The sequence below is a fragment of the Triturus cristatus genome, chromosome 4_1 (genome assembly GCF_964204655.1).
Source record: "Triturus cristatus chromosome 4_1, aTriCri1.1, whole genome shotgun sequence".
In the NCBI taxonomy this organism is placed as follows: Eukaryota; Metazoa; Chordata; class Amphibia; order Caudata; family Salamandridae; genus Triturus; species Triturus cristatus.
In genome coordinates, this window is record NC_140585.1 from 436,037,835 (window position 1) to 436,052,904 (window position 15,070).

Below are 15,070 nucleotides of genomic sequence, written 5' to 3' on the forward strand. Positions count from 1 at the left end.
CGCTGCTTGTATAATTTTTCGCAGTGCCTTCTTTCTTATTTTCATTCTTTGTCGATCATCTACACATTCGAACAACTTGCCTTTGGTTCTAGCTTTTACTCGTTGTAAAATGTTGTGATGATTTCTTTGTACTTTAATATATTATCTATGCGAAGATCCGCTCAATTCTATGTCAGAACCGGAGGCGAGGCTTATGCTATTCTTTCTCCACTTTAATGAACAGCAGCCACTTTAGGTTAACAGAACAACTACTATTCCCATGAAACCTAGGGAATAGAGCAAAACAACAATAGAGTCCACAGGCAGAGCGTCATCTCCGTGCACCAATCACAGGCTCTGTTGTGAATAAAGTCCTCTGTCCCTGTTCATTCCTCCTCTTTCTTCGCTGCTCGCAGCCAGTTAAGTCCTGTTTTTTCTCGTGATTTAATCGTTTGTTCTTCTGGATAAAACTATGTTATAGTTCTGGATTTAATCCATTAACTGGATGTTCATGCTATTATCTGTCATGGTTTGATCCATTTTTATGATGTTTATGCTGCCGTAATGTGCTTACGCTGGGACGCTTATTTGCCTATTAGCTGGTAGTGTATTTTGGCACTGTTTTTCTTGCGGGACTCGGCTGGTGAACTTCCTAACTTTTGACACGCAGCCTGAGTTTTCCTCTTCAGATTGTGCCTCAGACGCGAGGCGCGCGCCGTCACGGTTCGACGCGTGCCTCACGGTCTTCCCGTTTTTGTGTGTTTGGTTCAGATTTCTGTGGCGAGTCCACCGCTACTCGGCGGACTCGCTGGAAGCCGTGGGAGTGTTCCTTCCTAACGGCTGCGCTGTTGGTGCGGCTCGCGGTGCGCTTTGCGGCCACTAGAGGGCGCGCGTGTGCGCGTTCCTTTCTACGGTGTGCATTCCCGAGATTCCGCGCTGGTTTGATCTCGAGAAAGCATCACCGTGTGTGAGCCTGGGCCTGCCTTTACGCCGTGGTTACGGTCTGTACCTGCCTTTAGGCAGTAGATAAATTGAACGCCCCTGACAGGATTCTGTGGTAATCTGTGCAAGTTGGGGGTCGGTAATAGGACTAATCTATATACGCTCTCAGGAGTCTGTAAGCAGGTTTCTTCCTACGGGCCCATATGTGGCAGGTCGCCCTCTAATATACCTTGCACCAGGGCTGTTGGGCCAGGGCTGTGTCCCGATTGCAAGCACTGCTTGCCTAAAGTTTAGGCTGTCACCCAGCCCCCCTTACTGAGTTTAGCCACTCTTGCCCTCATATATCAGTTCCTTTCTCTGCGGGCACTGTTTGACCTCGTGAGTAATTATGGAGTCATATGAGGATGAAACTTACACTGACGAGCTGTGGGAGGATGACCCCCTCGCTACTCTGCAATATGACGACGACTTCTACGATATGGTGGATTCCTCCATAATAAAAGCGGTTGAGCAGGCCATGGGGCCTCTGGAAGATAGTCTTTCCCAAAAGATTGAGCAAGCCTGTGACAAATTTGCCAGGGCGACGCAGACTGCGTCTACTAGCATTTCTGGGGCTACCCCAATGGGTTCTCAACCTCCTCCGGCAAAACGACCTAGGGAGGCAGGGGTGGACTTGGACGCCTTCGCTCGCCTGAAACAGGCCTTTTTAGCAAGTAATCCCACCCCAGATGCTCCGGCACCAGTGGATCCTGCTCAAGGAGACGATGACAATGCTGCAGGCCCTTCATGTCCGGATCCTTCCGCAGGTTCGTCCCTGGACCCCAAGGAGGGGAATCTGTGTGCAGATATGTTAGACCCAGCAGATATACTGCATCCAAGGTCCTCGGAATGGGCGCCCTGTGACAAGGTCGCTCTGTATGTGGCCAACCATATTCGTCAGCCTTTGGAGGCGTCGGTTCGGTATTGTCTCAGGACGGAGTGCCCTCGCCCTTCGTTGGCAGGAAAAGTAGCGGCCACCCCTGATATTGACCTGCGTATGGCCACTTTTCTACAGAAATTTGTGAAGGACCCAAAAAAGGGCATGGATAGGTCTTGGCGGGCTTGCCAAGACAAATTGTTGGACGCCTTGGGACCCGTCACTAAGATTCTGAACATGGCTGAGGAGGCCAAGGCCTCCGGTTCCCTGATTTCCCCTGAACATTTGTCCTCCTGGGCCCAACGTGTAGTAGTGTTTCTGGGCAACGCCAATTGCGCCATATCTACAGAGCGGCGCAGGTCCCTTCTAATCAAGGTAGATCCGAAGTTGGGGGACTTGGCGGATTCTGAAGCAGGCCCGGTGGCCCAAGGGGGCCTTTTTGGTGAGCCTTTCATGAAAGAGCTGGGCCGTTTTGTCAACACCTTTGCGTCTCTGGCTAGAGCGCAGTCTTCAATTAGGAAGGTGTTTCGCCCTCAGGTTTTCCGGGGGGCCGGCCAAGGCAGGGGCCGCTCGTCCGGCCGTCCTAATCAACAGAGAGGACAAGGCTCCAATCAAGGACAATACCAAGACCAAGCCCGATTCGGGAATTTCTACCCTACGAGAGGACGGCGAGGACGTTACAGAGGCGGTAGAGGCAGAGGAGCCTCCAACTCCAATTCTTCCGGTGAGTGTTCTCCCTTCTTCCCTTCTAAGAGTGGGGGGCCGTCTGGCTCGTTTTTTCCCGGCCTGGACTTCTCTCACGGGGGATGCATGGGTTCTCCAAACCGTTCAGGGTTTTCATATAGAGTTCCTCGGGGATCCCGTCCAGCCATCCCCTCCTCGCCCTCTCTTGTTTTCCTCCGCCGACGCTGCGCTGGTCGACCAAGAGGTGCGTTCCCTGTTGGTCAAAGGAGCTATTGTAGAATCCCTGCCCCACCCCAATGGTTTTATCAGCAACCTGTTTGTGGTGGACAAGGCGGACGGAGGTCAGCGTCCAGTGATCAATTTGCGCGAATTCAACGAGTGGCTGGTTTACCGTCACTTCAAGATGGAGGGGATCCATCTTCTTCGCGATCTGCTCAGACCGCACGACTGGCTGGTACGTCTCGACCTCAAGGACGCGTATCTGACGGTTCCCATTTTTCCCCCGCACCGAAGGTTTCTCCAGTTTTTCTGGCAGGGCGTTACCTACGAATTCGCCACCCTTCCCTTCGGTCTGTCATCCGCCCCATGGTGCTTCACCAAGGTTCTCCGTCCAGTGATCGAAAAACTGCGGGCGTCCGGCATACGTCTCATTGTTTATCTGGACGACATCCTTCTAATGGCGCAGTGTCCCTCAAACTTATCTCGCCAACTACAAATGGCGGTCGATCTGCTTCAGAGTTTGGGCTTCGTGATCAACGAGGCGAAGTCTACCCTTGTTCCATCCCAGACCGTAGTCTTCCTGGGGTTCACGATCGACTCGGTGGCGGCGACACTCAGTCTTCCCTCCCGCAAGTTGGCGAAGATCCGCCACGAACTCAGGAGGGCGCTCGTACAGCATCAGATTTCTCTCAGACAACTGGCTCGTCTGGTGGGTTTACTGTCGGCATCGATTCAGGCCATATTTCCAGGTCCGCTCCATTACAGGGCCCTGCAGCGTCTCAAAGCTTACCATCTTCGCAGGGGTTATTCCTATTCTCAAAAAGTGCCCCTCTCGGCGAAGGCCAGGGAGGAGATTTAGTGGTGGCTTGCCAACATGGAGGCCTGGAACGGGCGGGCGATTTTCGGTTCCGCGCCCGATATTGTTATCGAATCGGACGCCAGTAGATCCGGCTGGGGCGCTCGCTGCGGCGAGTTCACAACAGGCGGTGTGTGGTCACTACAAGAGCAACAGTTACATATCAATTGTCTGGAGCTCTTGGCGGGGTCCTTTGCGATCCAATGCTGGACCAAGAACTCAGTTCAGTCTTGTGTATTGCTGAAGATGGACAATGTATCGGCGGTCCGGTACATCAATCATCTGGAGGGAACGAGATCGAGAGCGCTCTCGGACCTGGCGTCGAACCTATGGCGGTACTGCCTTCAGAACCACCTGTCGGTGACGGCGGAGTACTTGCCAGGTCAAGACAACCAGGTGGCGGATTTTCATTCTCGTCATTTTCACAACGGGAGCCTGTGGAAGCTGCATCCAGGGTTTTTTTTAGGACCTCCAGGATATCTGGGGACCATTTTCGGTCGACCTGTTTGCTTCCCGGTTGGATCATCAGCTTCCTCGGTTCTTCAGTTGGAGACTGGATCCACTGGCGACTCAGACAGATGCTTTTCTTCAGAACTGGAAGAACGAGCGAGGTTATGCCTTTCCCCCATTTGCGATGCTGACCAGGGTGTCGGCTCAAGTCCGCCGCCAAATTGCGGACGTGGTCCTAGTCTCTCCAATTTGGAGATCTCAAGTATGGTTTCCAGTTCTTCTGGAACTTTCCTGGGATTCTCCAATCCCACTCCCCCGTCTTCCGAATCTTCTGCTCAGTCCGGACAACATGGCTCACCCTCTGATAGCGCAAGGGTCACTCGCCCTCATGGCGTGGAGGATTACAGGGGACGCTGGGCGGTCCCAGGCCTATCGGGAGCGGCTGAGAAGTTCATGTCTAAGGCTTGGGCCGATAGCACCATCAAACGATATCGATCAACTTGGAGGAGATGGTGTCGTTTGTGTATGCGACGGAGTCTCAATCCCGTGGCAACAGATGTAACCTTCATCTTGAATTTTTTGGCAGGCCTGGCGGAGGAAGGCTTAGCCTATAGAACCGTCAATACCTTTCGTTCAGCCATTTCAGCTGGTCACGCGGTGATAGACTGCTCTCCAGTGGGTGAACACCCTTTAGTGTGTAGGCTTCTTCGGGGCATTCGCCTTTCTTTACCTCCTGAACCCCGGTATTCCAAACTCTGGGATGTGAATCAGGTTCTCAATTTGTTTATTTCCTGGCAACCTAACCGGTTCTTATCGCGGAAGGAATTATCAGCGAAGCTAGCAATGCTTCTATGCCTTGTATCCTGCAGGAGGGTGTCTGATGTAAGAGCCTTGGATTTTTCCGGCAGAATTTTTTCCCCTTCGGGAGTTACTTTCACGATTCGTAGGCGGACGAAGTGTGGGACAACGTCCATCTCGTATCTGGCTTTTCCGGATGTTCCCAAGTTGTGTGTCGTCTCTTGCCTCAAGGCGTACGAAGAAATGTCAGAAGAGTTTCGCCCGCCGGGCGAACCACAACTGCTTATTGCGCTCAAGAAGCCTCATAAAGTGGTCTCCTCTCCCACCATTGCCCGTTGGGTGCGGTGGGTGATGCAGGAAGCGGGGATTGATCTTCGAGCCTTCGGGGCTCATTCCGCTAGAGGAGCTATGGCCTCTAAGGCTTTTACCCTGGGAGCTCGTCTGGAAGACATTCTGAATGCAGCAGACTGGTCTTCAGACTCTACATTTAAACGGTTTTACTTCAAACCGATTATCGATATGGCTCATTTGGTGGTGAGCAAGCTTTAAACGAGCATAATCCTCGCCTCCGGTCCTGACATAGAATGAAAAATTTCCTAGCTATCGTAACGGAAAGTTTCAATTCTATTAAGGACTCGGAGGCGAGGATTATCCCACCCAGGGTTCGCGGTCCTCCGTGATACCTTCCCGCCCTCGTACTAGGGTAAGTAACGATTTTTTTCTGGTCTTGTGATTACTCTGTTAGCTGTTGCTTGGTGATGCCCTCTCTCCTACAGGTGAAACCTTAGCCATGGCTATCGCTGATACTCCTTTTTTTTGTCCTTCAGGCGATTCTGGAAAACAAGATTCATGATACCTACTGTCTGCCTGACTTACAGCGACGAAAGGGGAGGAATGAACAGGGACAGAGGACTTTATTCACAACAGAGGCTGTGGTTGGTGCACGGAGATGACGCTCTGCCTGTGGACTCTATTGTTGTTTTGCTCTATTCCCTAGGTTTCATGGGAATAGTAGTTGTTCTGTTGACCTAAAGTGGCTGCTGTTCATTAAAGTGGAGAAAGAATAGCATAATCCTCGCCTCAGAGTCCTTAATAGAATTGAAACTTTCCGTTACGATAGCTAGGAAATCTTTAATTCTTCTCTATTATCCAGATATTATTTTCTTCTTTTCGTTTTACTTCCTTAATCTCGTGGGTTTTTCGGTGTGTCGTCCAGGTACCTCGTCGCCATAAATGGAAAGTAGTGCTCTGGAACCAGCTTAATAGAGTAAGTTATTTATTAAGATTATAAAGACAACACACCATAGACCTCAGTGCGAATCAAACAGGAACTGTCAACTGCTATTGTGGAACGTCCAGCTGACAACATCACCGTCTCACGCAAGGGAAAGGTCGCGCGAGGAAGAGGCTATAAGGGGATAACAAGGAACACAACAGTCTCCCAACTTGTGGGGAGGGGACACACTCACTCACTCACACACTCACCTGCGGCGGAGGGGTGGATGAAGAGATCACGCTGGGTCCACTGTAATAACTGGTGCCCGGCAGCTACCGTTGCTGCAGGCACTCCACTAGGGGAATCACCGCACTGATAAACAAACCTTCCGGCTCTGGAGCTCCATTTGAGCAGCATAAGTGTCATCTTTGGTCCCTCTGAACCGGGACGGCTACTGTGGCAGTTCCGGGCAGCTCAGCGTGGTAGTGTGGGACCTAGCTGGGGAGAATGCCTCCGTCGGAGCAGAGCCTTCCACTCTCACAGCCCTGGGCTCGCCACCGGAATGGCTGCAATACAGAGTGAAGCCTCCGTCTGAGCAGAGGCTTCTGCTCTCTTACCACCGGGCTCTACACAGGGTTTGCTGCAATCCGGAAGGAAGCCTCAGTTGCAGCAGAGCCTTCTGTCCTCACCCCTGAGCTCTCCACCGGAATGGCTGCTAAATGGAGCGAAGCCTCCATTGGTCACCACCCCTGCAGTCCAGGGGAAATCTCGTTCTGAGGCTCGGCCGGAAAGTGGTGCATGGAACATGATCCGACGGTCAGTCTACGTGGAGTGCCCTACTGCCCATGCTGACCCTGGCAACTTCTCCCTCCAGGGGAACTGGCTTCACCTTCACCTCCTGGGGAAACACAGTGAAATACAGCATCACCAACTGCGGGACTGTCTGCAGTAAACAACAAACACGGGCACTACATTTATGGTGCGCTGAGCTCAGCTAGCAGTGCCAACTTTGGTGAAAACTCGCACACTCTTGGCATAAGTAGATCTCACATGCAGCGCTCACCAGGCGCTGAGGTAGCGAGAGCCATCATACCCTCAGAGCACTGGGGGGCACGGGTAGAGGGTGGCAGCAGTCCAGCAAATAAGGCAACAATTACAAAGTGGCAGTCCCTTCTGCAGTCCAACGAACAGTAGGCAGCAGACCTGTCTGACAAGGAAAGAACTCCAAATGGAGGTTCCTCCTGATGCACAGCAATCCTCTGGTGCTTTCTGTAGAGCCAGAAGCGTTTAGTTACAAGTTACACGAAGTGTCTAAAATCTTGGGGTCAATGCCCCTCTAATTATAACCACTAGGGTGACCAACTGGCATTGGTGCAAATTCAGGACGGTGAGAGTAAAAATTCAGGACAAAGGGTCAAAATTCAGGACACAATTCAGGACAGGAGGTCAAAATTCAGGACAAAACTTCAGGACAATAGGTAAGTTTTACAGACACATCAGAGGAGGTCGCGCAATAGTATATAAGTAAGCCCAGCCATATCCAAACACATTCAACCAATTGCAAACATATCCATCATGTATCCTTCCATCTATCATTTCACTCATCCATCCCTTCATCCATCCTTTCACTCATCCATCCATTATCCATCCACCCTTTCACCCTATCCATCTGTACACTCATCCTTCCACTCTTCTACCCATCCATCCATTCACTCATCCATCCAGCCATTTACCCTTTCACCCATCCAGCCATCCTTTCACTTACTCATCCACTCCACCCAGTCATTCATCCTTCCACCCATCCACCCTTTCAGTCATCCATCCATCCTCCCTTTCTCTCTCCATCGACCCTTTCACTTAGCCATCCTTCCTTCCATCCATCCACCCATCCATCTACTCATCCACTCATGAATCCATCCATTGACCCCATCACTCATCCATCCTTTCTCTCATCCATTTATCCTTTCACTCCCTCAGTCATCTATTCATCCTTTTGTCCTCCACCTACCCTCCCTTTCACTCACTCATCCATCCTTACATCCACCCTTTCACTCATCCGTCCATTCACCCTCGCACTTATCAATTCATCAATCCATCCATCATTTCACTCATCCATCCACCCACTCACTCATCATCCACCTTTTCACTCATCCATCCTTTCACTCATCCATCCACCCTTTTACCCATCCAGCTACCCTTCCACCCATACATCCAGCTATTTACCTTTTCTCTCATCCATCCTTCCACTCACTCATCAATCCACCCATCCTCTCTCATTATCCATCTATTCAATCTTTCATTCATCCATTCACCCTTTCACTAATTCATCCAGCCATCCACCCATCCTTTCCCTTCTCACTCGCCCACCTTTTCATATTAATTTTGAGCTGAGCCTTTTTGAGAAGCCCATCAAGAACTTCACCCTCGCTGCAGGAGCCATTCCAGGACTAGGAGAGAAGCCACCCAGGGCGGAGACAGGATCCACCACAGGGGGGGACAGGAGCCATCACAGGCGGAGGGAGGGACAGGAGCCACCACATGGGGGGACAGGAGCCATCACTAGGGGGGGCAGGAGCCAACACAGGAGGGGGAACAGGATCCACCAGGGTGGGCACAGGGGTGGGCATGCAGTATTCTAGTATTATCTTGGTCTCTTCCAGGGTGGGGTAGGGCTCGTCACCCCTCCTGGACAAGACAATGAGATGACAGGCTCTCTTTCCAAAAGGTTAGTTTTGCCATCCCCCACTGTGATGTACAGTACTTAAAGGAGATACTCCAAGAGAACTGATTTAACTGACTGTCCTCCATACTTTGTTAATCAGTGTGGGTGCGATTGTGCCATTTCTTTATTTTATTACGTTATAGACTGCATGTTTGCAGAACCGAGGTTTGCGTACAATTTAGTAACAGTAATTAAGCTCTGTGAAGAGAACCAGGTACTGCCTCGGTGTAATCAGGGCCTGTTCTAGGATGTTTGGGGCCCTGGGCACAAAGGGAATGTGCGAGGCCTCTCTAAATTGCAGAGACATGACGCATTCAGGGCTGTTTGCATCTGAATAGATGCCCCTGCGCCTGAAGCTGCAGCCCCTCCCTCTCAGTCACCTTCAAGCACCTCTTAACAGCTCATCAAGGGCTGAAGGTGTGAGGGTAGCCATCCCGCTGTGCCTCTCCAATGCTGCTGGGATCTGAGCTTTGGTACTGCATCGGAGTCCAGAAGGGAGGTGGGTGGAAGCTGTGCCGGCTTTAGGGTGGTGCAACCGGTCCCCGGTTAAAATTACGGACAAATGGCGTCCGTTAAAGAATCCTTAACGGACAACGGACAGACGGCCGAAATTACGGACTGTCCGTGAAATTTACGGACGGTTGGTCACCCTAATAACTAGGGGTGGGCGGAATTTGCGGAATTAACCTTCGCAAATTATCGCGAGAATGTTTAAAATTATCGCAAACAAGCAGAAATATCGCAAAGATGCGGAAGTTTTTTTCCGGCATGTTCGCGAGATTTTCTGCATGGTTGCGGGTCGCCAACTTACCCATGTGGTTGCTTGCGGGCGCGGCCATCTTGTTTTGAGTTGTTCTCGCGGTGCATGATCGCGAGAAGAAAGACGTGATCGCGCGACGCATGACGTCACTGCGGGCGCGAACTGTCGCGAGACAGCGCAAATGGCTAAAAACAATACAACATCTCATGGAGAACGCGACCGGATCAAGAAAACTTGTCGGCGAACGCAGGGATTCAGGTAAGGCGATCGCGCGCGCGAATGTATCATTTTACAGCGCGAGCAAGAAACAAATTATCGCCAAGCTGCGGAAACCGGAATTTTTGACATTTTCGCGCTCTCCGCGGAACGCAAAAATGTCAAATTATCGCAATTTCCGCGAACGGAACGAAATTTTTGCCCAGGCCTACTAATAACCACAGTCTTTGTTCTGGGAGCAGTTCAAACAACTTTAGAAGTGCACAAAACTCCCATTCAATCCTCCGTTCTGGCCCCAGTCACACTATAGGGGGGGGCGGAGACAGCATTTATCATCAGACATCTGGTACATGTTAACATGGGAGAGTTTGTTCAGTGCTGGTATTCCACCCTCTTCTAATACAGGCATTACACACATCACCTTGTTTCAGTGTGGTGCCCTGAGTGATTGGTGTGCCACGACATGTCTTGTGCTCGCTGTGTCATGTGATCAAAGCAGCATCTCACAAAAGAATTCTAAACTACCTGAAATTGGACCCTGTTGCTTGTATTGCATTTAGAGGGCACTTTTTCTGACAGTTGGAGCTGTCCTCCTCCTGTTGGAGCAGGACCAATGTGCAGATAGTTGCTCCATGTCTGGAGTGGGGCTTTTACCAAAAAAGGATGAATTGGAATGTGACTGAATGATTGACACTGGTTGAAAAGTTTGAATGCATTCCACTTATGTTGTTTATACTGATGCTGAGCTCTTGAAGAGCAATTGTCTCGATGCCTTTCCTAAATGAAGAGCTTCCTCAGTCACAGTAGTGCTAGGAGTTGATGGAAGATTAGCCTTTTGCCACATAATCGTCAATATAGACCTGAACACAATTTGATAAATGGCTAAAAAACACTTGGTGCACAGTTTTCACCTTTCTTGCAATTCTTTATATTCTGAACCTTCTCCCTCCCACTGATCAATATGTGAATAATGAGCAACTAGACTCTCTCCTAGCATTTCAATTTTGGGAAACACTTTCTGCTTTCTTTGCAGCACCAAAACCTTACTTGTTGATGAATGTTGCAGAGGGTCAAGTAGGGCTCCCTTCCATGAGGGCTAAACCTAGCATACAGAAGTGATGTCTATTTTGGAGGATAATGGCAGTATTCTGGCTAAGTGATGAACAGACAAGAGTTAGACATTCAGAATAAGGGTTTGTGGGTATGACTGTTTTTCTCCTTGCTCACTTTGCTACCCAGGTCACCTTGAAAGGTAGGTCTGCCCAGCAGCTCTTACTGTGTGAGTAGAGTATGGGTAGCCATGTGGGCATCTTGTCCTTTTGAAAAAAGGGCCTATTTATTTGTCTCTGACATGCTTCGGTGGCTCCAAATGCACCTCTGTTTGCCATCTTATGTGCTTTAGTTTATTTAGGAGACTCCATTTACCCAAAAAAGATGTTTTTCGCTACTTGTTTTTATAACTTTTTTTAAAATCATTTCTCAGTCACTAAAAATCTGCGATTGCAATCTAATCAATTGTTTGCCTCTTTTCCAATGTAAAAATAACATACAATGTTTTACTTTTTTTTCTGTTTAAATATACCCCATTTCTTCAAAAGTCAAAAACAAATCGAACTGTCAGTGTTGGACCTTTTGAATCCTTGGTAAGCATCAGTGAAGAATTCACTTAATATTGTTTTAGGCACAGCATATCCACCTTGTGAAACCTAGCAGAGAACCAAGGAGGAGGGGAGTCTTTGAACTCTGTTCCCTTCACAAGTCTTCTGTAGCTCAGTTTTTCTTCTGCATATAGCATGAAAGGTAAGCCTCAAGTGCTTTGCTGTTCCGGAAGAACATTTCCATCAGTGTCTCCTTTAAAATATCAAATAGTCTCTACAAACTATGCTGCAGAATAGAAGTAATGTGTTACTTTTGTTCTGGGAGCAGTTTTCTCCTGTCATCTCCCTGTTGCAGGGCTCGGTGATCTGCTTTTTGCCCTGTTTCTGTGTTTTGAATTAAAGGTTTTTAAAGCACCTGGCATTGCAAATGCATCTTCATTAGGCCCTGTTGGACCAATAGGGCAATGAGGAGTATTGTACACGACCCTTGTGCAGCTTATCTACCAACATCACATTCCTGAACAGTATGACTAGTGTAAAATCTCTGCTAAGACTGATGAGGAATAAGTTGAAGAGGAATAATCCATGCCTTTAGGGAAACTCAGTGCTCTAGTGAGGAGTGGGTACATAGTGCACTCCACTTTCTAAAAGCTGCACAAAACCCTTTATAGTTGAAATCTCAAGGTAAACAGCAGAAGGTTCCAGCGTTCCTTAAATGGTCCTCATTAAATTCTTCTATGTTCTCCTCTGGCTTACCTCAAAACACTCCATGGCTTCAGAAAATGGTTTGCTGTAACATTTATTGATAGTGACTGCTTAATTGACTAGTATGCATCACCAGCCTTGTGGACTGAAGCATTATCTGCCTCACACCCTTTTCAGTAGCTATCTTAGGTAAACACCTGTTATCAATCCCCTCTGATTCTGTCATAGTAATTCGAGAAGGCTTTTACGCTCTGTATCGTCCATCACTGTATTATCAGTAATGTCTTTATTAGTGAACATGTCAGCGAGAGACATGCTCTCAACGAAGATTATTTCAGTTGCCGTACACTTGTTGATTCCTTCGTTTTTCCTCATGAACACCAAGTTCAGATTTGACTACAGTTTCACATTCTACATGGTCAACTCTTATCTTCCACCTTTTCTTAACAACCATGTCTCCTTCATGCTCTTTTATAAGCTTTCTTGTTGATTCTTGGGTATGTGTGAGGTGCTTTAGCATGACTGCAGTGCGTTTGGCAGTTCTACCTCAAAAATAATTAAATGATTTGGGGAAAGGAGTTTCTTTGTCCTGAGGCGCGATAACGTTCTAAATTAGTTCTTCACAGCAGCGACAGAGACTTCGGTTATTTGAAACATTAGCAACGGGCCTGAGTGCTTCTAAGGAATTTCTTATCCCATATCATTTTCTACAGTTTTCCAAATAAGACCGATTTATTTAGGGACAGGGAAAGCAGGCTGGTGCTTTTTTTCTAAAGACAGCTGATGTGTACTGTCCTACTCTAACACAAGCTGGGTTAGTTGGCGGTATGATGCAGTGGCGTAGGTTGGTGCATGGGACGATTGTCAAATTCTCTGGTTGTAGTAGTGCTTGTGGCTGCTGCTCCCTTCTCTCTCACCTGCCTCCAGTAGCCAACTGCAGGTCATCCCTCTCCCTTATGACCTCCTTCCAACAATATTTATAACCTGGATGCAGGCTTCGATGCTAGTAGCTTCTATTGGCTATACTGTAGTATGTCTTGCGTATTGTTTTCACTCCACTCCACTTAATACTCTGACCAGCAAATGTATATTTCTTCTCTGACCCAGCTCCACTAAACGTGCCAGCAGTCTGCATCCTAAAGGAGATTGTTGGATTATCGGAAGAGTGAATGGCAGATGCTCTTGGCAGTTTGCAAAACACAGGAGTGACGATGCATAGTAGGCTCGTAATTAATATAAGCTGAAACTAATTTATAACTCCATCATCCCTGAACTTCGATTCCTTTCATCCTTACCACCCCTAGTCAACCTTAGAGATGTGTACCTCTAAAATTGAAGCTCGCCTCTCCAGTTGAGCTAAGGGACCTGCATTGATTGCATGAAAAATTCCAAAAAATAAGCAACTGTTGCGTTTGTTCGCTTTAATGCCCCTGCGTTAAATACAAAGAGGATTGTCAACCTGAATAATTTCAAAACAATTGAATCTATGAAATACTATAGACGAAGGGAGAATTGTAGTTACAGGTTACTTAATTTTCAAATACCATCTGGATGAAAAAAAATGTTTTGTAAAACCTGTACCTTTTTTAAAAAAAAAAAAAATGTTTTTCTAAGGGACTGCTTGTTTTTGCCACTCTTTCTTTGCATATCTGAAAGATCTATATTTTTCTGCAGACTTTAACTTTGCCATGTACCCACCGTCAATGATAGCTACTGGAAGTGTTGGTGCGGCAATCTGTGGGCTTCAGTTTGTTGATGAACAAAGTATATTGTCTGGCGATAGCTTAACAGAACTTCTGGCTAAGATCACAAACGCAGAAGTGGTAAGTCTAGTGTATTGTACTACATCACTTTTTCTTATTTGTGTAGTATTCCATTTTCTATTTTTTGGGTTTGAGGGAAAGATCATAAATAAATAGTTGGTGATTTCTCTGTTCATCGGTTTACAGTGGTACTTGATATTCAATTTTCACTTGAATAATGTTTCTGTTGAGTTTGCCAAACACATAATCTGCACTGTTTCAGTTTTTTTTTTTTTTTAATATAAATCTTTTTATTAACTTTGCTCATAGTCTCATACAGAATATCACCAAATTCACAAGGTATAAGAGGTACCACCCCTGCATGGGATATACACAAATCAGCATAATGGGATAATACCATACTTGCACTTGGCCCCCCCACTCCTGGACGCCCGATATCTCCGCCACGGCCCCCATACCTTTTTCCATTTTCTCACACAGCCCCTTGACTTATAAATGACTTCCTCTGCCCTCTGGCACCAATCCAGATCCCTGCACCATTGATCCCACCGCGGGGGCGCCTGCGCCTCCAAACAACTGGCAATATTAAGCTTCGCCACGCCAGCTGCCAATGCCAGCCATATCTCGTGGTACTTGGACCAGTCCGTGGGTCCTTTGATCATGAGGAGAAGCCATTTGGCTCCACTGGAACCGGGGAGCCCACCACCGTCGCCATTGTACGCGCTATCCACGTCCAAAAGGGTACTATGTTTGGGCATTCCCAGAGGATATGATAGAATGTCCCTTACCCCTGTCATCCCCGCACACATAATGGAGATAGGCTCCTGCCCCATGCAAAAAGATGGGTTCGCGGGTAGTACACCCGTGCAGGATTTTTAGCTGTACGGGGCGCAACCTAATCCGAATGGCAACTTTGTGGGGGCTTTGTAGGGCGTCCTGCCAATCGTCATCTTCAAGGTGACCGATATCCCCTTCCCATCTCTCCCGCAGGGACACCAAGGGGTCAGGCATATTGTTTTAGTTTGCGGTAAATAGTGGATGTTGGCCTACCGAGAATGGGGTCGAGAAGAAGCCTGTCCTCCATGGGAGAATGTTCTGGAATGGAAGTGTCATGGCGCACATGGGAACGCAAGGCGTGCAGAAGGCGAAGGTAGTGAAAACGCTGGGAGTCCTGAAATTGGTATTCTTGTTTAAGGGTTTTCAAAGGATCTAGGGGCGTCTCTTTTCCACACATCACCCAGGTATT

At 48.2% G+C, this 15,070-nt stretch overlaps 1 protein-coding gene across 2 annotated transcripts in view; it reads left to right on the forward strand.

Annotated features, from left to right (window-relative positions):
* The window catches only part of CCND2 (cyclin D2), a 120,269-nt gene that overhangs the window by 81,655 nt on the left and 23,544 nt on the right, over positions 1 to 15,070 (forward strand). For both annotated transcript variants that reach the window (XM_085652581.1, XM_085652580.1), the window contains exon 4: positions 13,736 to 13,884. In XM_085652581.1, the coding sequence (XP_085508707.1) occupies positions 13,736 to 13,884 (149 nt within the window). The remainder of the gene's footprint in view (positions 1 to 13,735; positions 13,885 to 15,070) is intronic.